General features: G+C 63.7%; 2 protein-coding genes across 2 annotated transcripts; both read left to right on the top strand.

Annotated features, from left to right (window-relative positions):
- Window positions 1-443: 443 nt before the first annotated feature.
- Window positions 444-1,355, top strand: OTOS (otospiralin). Its single transcript, XM_036255075.1, has 3 exons — window positions 444-510; window positions 593-619; window positions 1,171-1,355. Exons 1-3 carry the CDS (start codon window positions 453-455, stop codon window positions 1,353-1,355), a joined length of 270 nt encoding a protein of 89 aa, XP_036110968.1. The 5' UTR covers window positions 444-452.
- Window positions 1,356-4,244: 2,889 nt separating this feature from the next.
- COPS9 (COP9 signalosome subunit 9) lies at window positions 4,245-7,757 on the top strand. Its single transcript, XM_036254477.1, has 3 exons — window positions 4,245-4,370; window positions 5,021-5,093; window positions 7,516-7,757. The coding sequence occupies exons 1-3, from the start codon at window positions 4,308-4,310 to the stop codon at window positions 7,551-7,553; spliced, it is 174 nt and encodes a 57-aa protein (XP_036110370.1). The 5' UTR covers window positions 4,245-4,307; the 3' UTR covers window positions 7,554-7,757.
- The last annotated feature ends 2,225 nt before the right edge of the window (window positions 7,758-9,982 follow it).

Below are 9,982 nucleotides of genomic sequence, written 5' to 3'. Positions count from 1 at the left end.
GGGTTCCGCTGCCAGCCGGCCACAGAAGGCCTCAGTCCTTGGCGGGAGATGAAATAAATTCAGTCTGACGGTTCCCGTAGGTGACGTCCCCGTCCCGGCCTTTTATAAGGAGGAGGCTGTGTGCCGGGGACAGACACCCCTCGGGCTGTGGACTGAGGGGCAGGAGCGGCCAGGTAACCTCGGACAGGGCAGGCGATGGGGGTGCAGCTTCTCAAATTGTACAAACGAAATCAGGCCCAGGAAACGTGGTTTAGCCTCAGAACGATGCTGGAGCCCCTGAGACTGGCCCTGCTGCGGAGACGCCGAGAACCGTCCCCGGAGCCGTTTTCCAGAAACTGCTGCTGTGGGTGGTGGGGAGAGCGGGGCCCAGGGGAGGTGGCCTCACCTTTCTGGTTCCTCCTGCCGCAGGTGGACCCGAGCGAGGCTGTGGTCAGCCAGTGGTTGCCGGGAAGATGAAGACCTGCCTGCTGCCCGGGGTGGCTCTCTGCCTCCTGCTGGGGCCTCTGGCGGGTGAGCGCCGCCCACCGGGTCGCGCCCCTGGGGCAGCTGGTGCACAGGGGTCCTGGGTGACTGCTCTTCTCTTCCCTTGCAGGGGCCAAGCCCGTGCAGGACGAGGCAGGTACTGCATCTGCTCTCGGTGGGGCAGTGGGGTGGGGGAGGGAAAGGGGGTGGGTGCTGCTTCTCATTCAGAGAAGAGGAAGGGGAACCCTGGGTGAGCGGAGGTGGAGCCATGCCTGCAGAGGGACTGGAGCCCCTGCCCCTACCGCCCTCCCAGCCCCTGGGGACACACATTCCTCCCCTCAGGCCAGAGTCCCAGCTCCATGCAGTCACATACAGACTCCAGGGCTGGGGTGGGGGGTGGTCTCCTTTGGAATCCCACCAGGACTCCCCCGTGTCCCCACCACAGTGACCCCTCCCTGCTCAGTGTGTCCAGGACAGGGGCCAGACTTCCTCCTTCCTCTCCCCTCTGCTGTCCTTGTCACCCAGAGTCAGGGCAGGGCCTAGGTCACCCCGACTGCCCCTTGGATGGCCAGGCTCCGGGGAGTTGCTGGGAGGTCCCTTCACTGCGCTGGCACCGCTGGGCACCTCCACCTGCCGGAGGCTTCCGTGGAGGGCGGCCTCTGGCAGGACCGGTGGCGCAGCCCCCGAGCCGGCTGCCGTGTCTTGCAGACCCCTACGCGGAGCTGCCCGCCATGCCCTACTGGCCCTTCTCCACCTCTGACTTCTGGAACTACGTGCAGTACTTCCAGACCCTGGGCGCCTACCCCCAGATCGAGGACCTGGCCCGCACCTTCTTCGCCCACTTCCCCCTGGGGACCACCCTGGGCTTCCACGTCCCCTATCAGGAGGACTGAGGGGCCCCGCCGGGCACCCGGCCTTGGCAATAAACTCCTGACCTAAAACGCACAACACACGCTTTGGCTCTCTCTCAAGACACAGCTGCGCTCTTGCCCGTTTCCCTTCTCGGCGGCCAGCTGCGCTGCCCAAGGTGGACTTGACTACAGAGGGCAGCAGCCCTGGCCGGGACCCGCGGCTGTTTCACCCTCTCATCCAGTCCGCACCTTGCCCCCCGGAGGGGGCTGCGGATCCGCAGCGTAGGTGAGGGAACTGGGGCGAAGAGACACCAGGTACTGCGTAACTTGTGGACGGGGCTCAGATCCTGTCCAGCAGCCGCTCCCAGAGCCCCTGCCTGACCACCAGGCTGGGCAGCAGCCACCCCGGGGCTGGAGGCCGCCCCTCACACTCGCGCACTCCCGAGAGCCGTTCACACCAGGGCAGCAGGAGCCCGTCTGTGGGGCGGGCCGGGGGCCTGGGCGCATGCCGTCTGTGCAGAGCCTGGGCCGTCAGCCCTGCACGCTGCGGAGGCAGGGGAAGGAAGGTGGGCAGCGTGGACAGTGTCTCAGGGACGGGTGCGGCCGCTGTGCGGGTGGGGGGTCCTCCCAGACAGGCATGACCCTGCGCAAGCGGGAGGCCCTGCAGGTCACACCCCACGGGAGCTGATCTCAAAGGTCAGCAGCTTTTCTACCGAAACGAAACAACAGAAAGTACCATCTGGTGTCCCTCTCACGTCGATGTTTCTCTCTCTCTCTTCCTCTCCCTCCCTCCCACTCTATCTGAACAAAAAATGGAAAAATGTCCTCGGGTGAGGATAAAAAAAAAGAAGTACCATCTGTGTCACTGCAGATACTAGTGTCTGGGCCAGCTCTGACTGCAGCAACTGCCACACCTCACCATAGACACGCAGGGCTTTGCGAGACGTGTATGTGACGTGCCACGCGGGCGGAGTGGGTGATGGGACTTGGCTTTCGTCCTGCGTGTGGTCCGAGAGGCTTGGCCGGCGGTCCCTCGCGGTCACTGAGGCAGGTGCTGGGAGCCTCGCCCGTTATCCCAGGCAGCAGAGAGGTCATTGAGAGCGTTCTCACAGTGACAAAGGGCAGGGGACGCTCCCGGGACCCAGGCACAAACACCAGCCGGGCTGTGAGGGACCTGGAAAGGGGGAGGTGGCCGAGGTGTCACCCCACTCACCACTGGGGCTTCTCGCCCGGTGGCCTGGGTTACATTCTCAACAGGAAGACTGTTGGCCGAGCCAGGCCCTCTGAGAAAAGTCAGTACAGACTTTGTCTCTTTCCCTCCCTTGAGCTAGTTTGAATTTGGTTTCTGTAAATCAACCATATTTTTAAAAAGTCCTGATTCATACAATAGCTGGGCATGAGGACTGGTCTTAGGTACCCACTGGGGACAACTGGGCCTCAGCCAAACACCCCAGACAAACGACACCCTGACAGCAGGCCCCCCCATGCCAGCGACTTGCCTGTCAATTCGAGTGTGCATGTGTATGTGTGTGTGTGCATGTTGCACACGTGTGCACGCCTGTGCATGTGTGTGGACATTCACATTCCACGCAGATTCTCACGTCCCCAGTTCGGACAAGCATTACAGAATGGTGGCCCCAGCAGCCTCTCCATTGCCCAGAAGGACTGCCACCTGGGTGCCTTGCTGGGCAGACCCCAGGGTGCCCTGACCAGACCTGTCAGCAGCACCCCACAGCTGCCTCAGGACACACAGCTGGGCTGTGTTCATGGTGGTAAAAGCTCTAGCTGACCTTCCCTCTCTTCTCAGAGGAAGACGCCTCCCCCGCCTAGTCACCCTCTGCAGACACCCGGCACCCCAGTCAATAGTGAGCCGCCCCCTCGCAGCCCCTGGGACACCTCACTCCAGTGCTTAGCCCCAGGGCACCTCAGCACACAACAGGCTCAGTGTCCTTCTATGCACCCCATCTTGGTTGCCCCTCTCAGTCAGATCATGTGGGGGAGCTCTCCACTTCCTGCCCCACGTCCTCAGCCCCTTCACCCCTCAACACGCCACTGTGGAGTTAGACACGAAAAGCATTAGCCACGGCCATGGTCCCGGTGCCTGATGGCCCGGGGCCACCATCCCTGTTGATGGACACCCGGCTTGCTACTGTGTTTCGGCTGTTGAGTGAGGCTGCTGTGAACGAGGGTGCCAATGTCTCTGAGCCCTGCTAGCAATGTTTGGGGTCTGTACCCAGAAGCGGGGCTGCAGGATCACATGGTGACTCTTTAATTTCGGAGGAGCCTCCACAGTTTCCCACTGTGGCTGCGCCAGGTCATTCCCACCAGCAGTGCTTGGAGTCCAGTTCCCCACGTCCTCCCGACGTGTTTCCTGGGGTCTTGAGCAGACGTCCTGATGGGCGAGGGGTCCCCCTGGGTCTGAGTTGCGTTTCCGTGATCAATGCTGTTGAGCATCTTTCACGGGCTTCTTGCCGTTCAAGCGTCTTCTTTGGAGAAATGTCTATTCAAGTCCTTCGTCCATTTCGAATGGGGTGATTCGTTGTTGTTGAATTTCGGTTTTCTGCACCTCTGGACATGAATCCCAGTATCAGGTATACGCCGCCAGTCTTTCTCCAGTTCTGGGGGCCTTTTCACTGTATTGACCACCCACATTCTACAATGACTATTTCTTGGACACCTCTCTGTGCCAGACCCTTTGGGCTGACCTACCTGTGGCCGTGAGCCACCTGGACGTCACTGAGCAGCTCCCCTGTGCCCCGGCGGGCAGGTGGGAAACCGCTTCCACGTCTCTGGGTCCAGACCAGAAGCCAGAGGGAACCATAGAGTCGGCGGTCCTCCGACGTCTGGATGTGCCAGACACAGAGCCGGGAGGTGGGGAGTACCATCGAGTCGGCGGCCCTCCGGCGTCTAGACCTGCCGCGGCAGGGCGCGCACCGGAAGAGGTGGCCGGCGGGCCGGAAGTGGGCTGGGGGCTCCCGGAGCACCGCGGGGGAGATGAAGCCGGCGGTGGACGAGATGTTCCCCGAGGGCGCCGGGCCCTACGTGGACCTGGACGAGGTGAGCGGGCGGCGTCGGGGAGGCGGAGGCGGGGCGTCTGGCCGCAGGAAGGAGCGTCCGCTGCCGGCTCAGCCCCGGCCAGGCCGCCGCGCGCCGTCGGAGCCTCGACCCCCAAAGCTTCGGGCCGGGCCGTGGGGAGCGGGCGGGGCCTGCGGCCGGAGAAGGGGCGCGGGGCTCCTGCACCCACTCGGGCGCCTCCAGGGACGCGGAGCCCGGCCTGTGTCCACGTCTCCGCCGCCGGCAGCGGCCCCGGGGACCCGGGAGGCTCGGGGGTCCGAGTGCAGCCGACGCCGCCGGCGGGCGGGCTGCTGCCTCCTCTCCAGCTCGGCCTGCGCCCGCCGGGGCCCGGGGTGTCCGCCCTCCGCAGGGGGGGCCGGCCGAGCACAGCCTGCTCGTTTTGGGGGCTCCCATCCCTGCGGGGGGCGCACTGTCGGGGCGGCGGGGCTCCGAGAGCGAGGAGGGCGTTGGGAACGTGGGACCCACGACCTTCGGGGAGATGCACAGCCCCGTCCGCCTCCCCTTCCTCCAGCCGGAGGGAGACCCGGGCCCCCGCCCGGGCGCCTCCCCGGCCCTCGCCCCCCTCCTGCGCGCAGCGGGCCCCGCGGGGCCGGCGTCGGGGGGCCGCGGGCCCACCTGGTCTCCCTCCGCAGGCCGGCGGCAGCACCGGGCTCCTGATGGACTTGGCGGCCAATGAAAAGGCGGTTCACGCCGACTTCTTCAACGGTAAGGGCTCGCCGGCCCCACTCAGACGGTCCGCAGGCCGAGCCGGCGCCGACGGTGTCACCGCCGATTTGGATCACGGAGCCGTGAAGCCCAGACCCGCGCCAGGCCCGGGGCTCAGGCCGGCGTGGCTGCCGGCCCTGGCGCCAGCCTGTTTTCAGAAGGAAAAAATAGCATGAAATTGCTCCCAGTCTTACATTCCGGGCGTTGGGTCTGAGCCGTAGACGCTCTTGGACACGGGCCACGGGCGGCGGGTCCGGGCTGTGGCCTTGATGCAGGGGGCGGGGGGGCACGGACACGGGGACACGACCGTCTGGCTTTCTCTCCTGCCCTCTCCGGGGGGTGTCCCGCTCCCTCCTGGGGGGTGTCCCGCTCCCTCCTGGGGGGGTGTCCCGCCCTCTCCGGGGGGTGTCCCGCTCCCTCCTGGGGGGTGTCCTGCTCCCTCCTGGGGGGGTGTCCCGCCCTCCTGGGGGGTGTCCTGCCCTCTCCTGGGGGGTGTCCCGCTCCCTCCTGGGGGGGTGTCCCACCCTCTCCGGGGGGTGTCCCGCTCCCTCCTGGGGGGTGTCCCGCTCCCTCCTGGGGGGTGGCTGGTGTCCTGTCTTTCCCGTTTGCCGCTGTTCGCCGGCGCTGCCCTCACAGGCAGGAGCCGCCCTCCGCCTGCCCCCTGCAGACCTGGGCCCCTTGGTATTTAGACCTTCAGTGCCAGGTACCAAGAGCGTGTGCGAGTTTTACGAAAAACAGTGATGCCTTTATGTGAGCTCTTCATACACGTTAGAGGGGCTGTTTCTCCTGGTGTCGGTGGGTTTCTGAGACCTTGTTTCCACAGGTGATGTTACTTTCACTAAGGATTCGCGTCATCAGTAGAAACACAGTTTCCTTGGAGGAGTTGAGTGGTGTTTTCTCTGTCACTCTTCCTCCACCAGGTGCCTGTCACTGCAGAGCTCTGTCGCTGGTCAGTGGCCCTAGGGGTTGCACCAAAGACCCTCGACGCCCGAGTCCAGGGTGTTTGTTCTGACTCCTTTGCAGGCTGCCTAGTGAGGTGCAGACTTCCCAGCGGCCCGGCCGCTCCCCTGAGGCAACGCCCTGGCTGCCCCCACTCCTGTCAGAACTGGGGGGCGTGACAGGAGCGGAGCCCTGAGAACAGGATAGCATTGTCTCCAGTCTCCAAGCAAGGGGCTGCGGGGACAGTGGGGGAGGGGAGGGGCCTTTCCCCAGCCGCCTGTGCGAAAGTGCCCGCTTACGGCGGCTTCAGAGGCCCCTCACCCTGGGCCGCAGGGTGACCTCCGCACCTAGCACTGTGCGGCCCACTCACTCGTGCCGATGACCCTGAAAGCCGGACTCGCCCTCTGCCAGCCAAGGCTGTAAACACAGTGGTGGTCTAGCGGTCATGTGATTTCCAAACAGTGCCGAGGAGACAGCGTCTGTGAGGGGCCCGGGCTGCGGAGTGAGCATTTAGGAACATGAGCAGCTTACGGCCCTTCCTGCCTCGAGTCAGGCTGGAGAGGGGCTCGCAGAAGAGCTGTGTGCCCGCCTCAGGGTCCCCGACAGCTCCCAGGCTGGCCTGTCAGCTTGTGAGCATCCCAGGTCCAGAACCCCCCTGTGAGAGGGCGTGAGGGGTTTGCTGGGGTTGAAGCAAGTGCTCAAGCTGCAGGACCGCCGGCCAGGCCAGGCGGCGAGAGAAGGAAGGCATTGTTGGGACTGTCTGGCTGGGGAGGCCTGGACACAGCAGGTGGGCACCGAGTGGGGCTGCTGCCTCCGGGCACCCCGCCCTCCCTCTAGCCCGCAGCACAGCGCACTTCAGTGCCCAGGCCACGTGAATGGGCTTGGTTTCCCACTGCAAAGGGTGCGTGTCCTTGGTAGAGAATTTAGGAAGTAAACAGGAGGAAATGACCGTGACTTTGTCCCCCCATCACAGCGAGTGGTGTGCTGTCAGTGGACGGCGTTTCTCCCAGTAGGGACAGGGCTCAGACTGCTTCTGAGCTTTGACTCTCAGACCCTATGAAGGGATCCTTCTCACGTGGCTCAGGCCCCCTCCCACCTCCCCGCCCCTCCCACTTTCCCTCTCACGGAGACAGGGGTGGGCTTGTGCCTTTCAGCTGCCTGGCCTCACCTCCACGGCACCGGAGTGGGGCCTTGGCCACAGCGCGCTCACAGGTGAGGGTGCTGACGTGTCATGGCTGCAAGGTGGCCACCACGTGGTGGGGACTCCCCCTGATGTGTTTCTTCTGTTGTCACCTGAGTAGAAAGGACAGGTGCACCCTAGACAGCACTGCCCTTGGGCTGCACCGAGCCCATGGGGACGCCGCCAGTCTGTTGGGAGAAGCCTTTGGTCCAGTGTTTTGAATGACCACGTAGTTCATTTGAATTATTTTTCAGTCACTTACCTGTTTGCCCCATTGATGCGTGGTTTTGTTCACTCACGCAGATTTCGAAGATCTCTTTGATGATGACGACATCCAGTGAGGCGCAGTGTGTGGTCTAGCCTGTGCTGCGCGGGCGCGTGGTGGAGCCCTCAGGACGGTCTGGGGGGTCTGCAGAACCGACGGGAACACCTGAAATGAGCTGATGGTTAACCGAGAAAGGATGGTTTCGGCCACCTGCTGAGGCCTATCTGTCTCTGAATGTGACAGCTGTTGTCCTCCCTTCAATTAAAAACGATGTTATCAGTGCAAGCTGGTTTTCGTTCTTGAGTTTCTGAGTGAACGTTGCAGGCCCTAAAGCTGCTTCGTGTGTGCCCGTACTTGCGCGTTGTTCTGCTGAGAGGAGCGGAGGAGGCCCAGACCAGCGCTCTGTGCCGTGCGAGGTGCGAGGGGCCGAGTGGTGTGAGACCGTGGGCAGGGCAGGGCGCGCAGGGGCGCTCATCGCACTGTCAGGACCCGGCGCTGGGTCCCCTCCCCACTGCACAGCTCCCGCCAGAGCGGGACCTCAGGCTCTCCCGCCTTCACATCAGAACAGCTGCAGTCCCCAAACTCGAGGCCCGAAAAATGAGGACAGAGACGCCTTCTGCCTGGGAAGTAGGCGTGTTGGCCTATTACAAAGGAGACTCTGACTTTTAAGTTTCTGTGGGTCCAGCTCAGCAGTTCATAATGGCTGTAAAAATTAAGATTATTTCAAATCAATCTCAAAGCGATGACAGCTCTTCACCAGGAGACCCTGCCACGGGACTCGGCAGCCCCCGGGCGCAGAGCCACAGGAGGCCCTGCCACGGGACTCGGCAGCCCCCCGGCGCAGAGCCACAGGAGGCCCTGCCACGGGGCTCGGCAGTCCCGGGCGCAGAGCCACAGGAGGCCCTGCCACGGGGCTCGGCAGCCCCCGGGCGCAGAGACACAGGAGGCCCTGCCACGGGGCTCGGCAGTCCCCGGTCGCAGAGCCACAGGGGGCCCTGCCACGGGGCTCGGCAGCCCCCGGGCGCAGAGCCACAGGGGGCCCTGCCACGGGGCTCGGCAGCCCCCGGGCGCAGAGCCACCGGGGGCCCTGCCACGGGGCTCGGCAGCCCCCGGGCGCAGAGCCACAGGGGGCCCTGCCACGGGGCTCGGCAGCCCCCGGGCGCAGAGCCACAGGGGGCCCTGCCACGGGGCTCGGCAGCCCCCGGGCGCAGAGCCACAGGAGGCCCTGCCACGGGGCTCGGCAGCCCCCGGGCGCAGAGACACAGGAGACCCTGCCACAGGGCTCGGCAGTCGCGAGTGCAGAGCCATCCAGTGAGGTAGGGCCTGTGAGCACTTGGGGAGAGACATTCTCGCTGGAGAACAGGGAGGTTTGGAACAGGGCAGTGTTACCGCAGCCTCGATTCGTGAGTGCTGAGTGGACTTCAGTCTCGCTGTGAACGACAGGGCTCCTGTCCTGAGGGGGCTCAGCAGCCCAGCCCTGGAGGGCAGTCGTCCCGAGTCCCTGGAAAGACAGCAGAGGTGCAGATGGTTGTGTTTGAAAGCCCCTCATCTGAAGTCCTCTCGGCCCTGAGTCGGAGATGGAGGCTGCGTCCCTGTGTGCAGTCGGGTCTCCCCCACTCAGACCTGCAGGCCCGGGCGTGCTCGGTCTGGGTTCGGAGAGCGCGTGTCTCTGCCATGCTTGGAGGTTAGTTCATGAGCAGTCCTGACAGTTCCCAACTGGGTTCCAAACAGGCTTCGGAGATTCTGTGGGGGAGCAAGGAGGCATTTGGGAGAATTCTTCAGCCGCCATGATCACCCTGCGGGCGTGATTCGCCACCTCTTTCATGTCACGGCTCATGTAAACGAGTCGCTGAAATTCTGCGCACACCACAAAATAAAGTGTGTGCCGATCTGACTAAAGAGTAGGTGTGCTTTTGATTCATTCACAAGCATGGCTACATGTTGGCTGTTGTCTTTTTTTTTTTTTTACTTGAAAAGTAAAAGAGGTCGGGGCCCCTGACTCAGAAGTCAGGTGTTGCATGTTGTAAAAATTCTTGGGTACACGGGTTGAAAGTTGCCATCCTGCGGTCATTGTCAGGAGGTGCACTGCACCATGGGTACACTCAGGCCAGCAGGTGCCCCATCTGTCCCTGTGGGGTCCTGCCAGACCACCTCTCTTCCTTGGCCCCTGGGGTCCCTCTAGTTCCTGGGTCTCGCGTTCAGCTGGAAAGGGGGGTTGAGGTGAAGAAAGGGAGGGTGACGCACTCGCCCAGGGCACGGGGCTGGGATGGAGAGCGGTGTGTCCTTGCAGACCAGGCCTCAGGGCCAGAGCATCCTCTGCTGACCTTAGGACTTGAGGCTGGTTAGTGCAAGCAGCTTGGTGGATGGCAGTGTGTGTGTATGTGGCACATATTTAGACCCGTTTGAGTCCTGGGCCTCCCTTCGCCTTCCCAGAGCCCTCGCAGCGTGCTCAGTGCCACGAGGCTGCGGACACACTTCCCCTCACCTCCCCGTGGCATCGCTGTC

The sequence above is a fragment of the Molossus molossus genome, unplaced genomic scaffold (assembly GCF_014108415.1).
Source record: "Molossus molossus isolate mMolMol1 unplaced genomic scaffold, mMolMol1.p scaffold_m16_p_11, whole genome shotgun sequence".
In the NCBI taxonomy this organism is placed as follows: domain Eukaryota; kingdom Metazoa; phylum Chordata; class Mammalia; order Chiroptera; family Molossidae; genus Molossus; species Molossus molossus.
The sequence above is the reverse complement of the archived record's forward strand: the minus strand, read 5'-3'. Positions and strand labels throughout refer to the sequence as shown.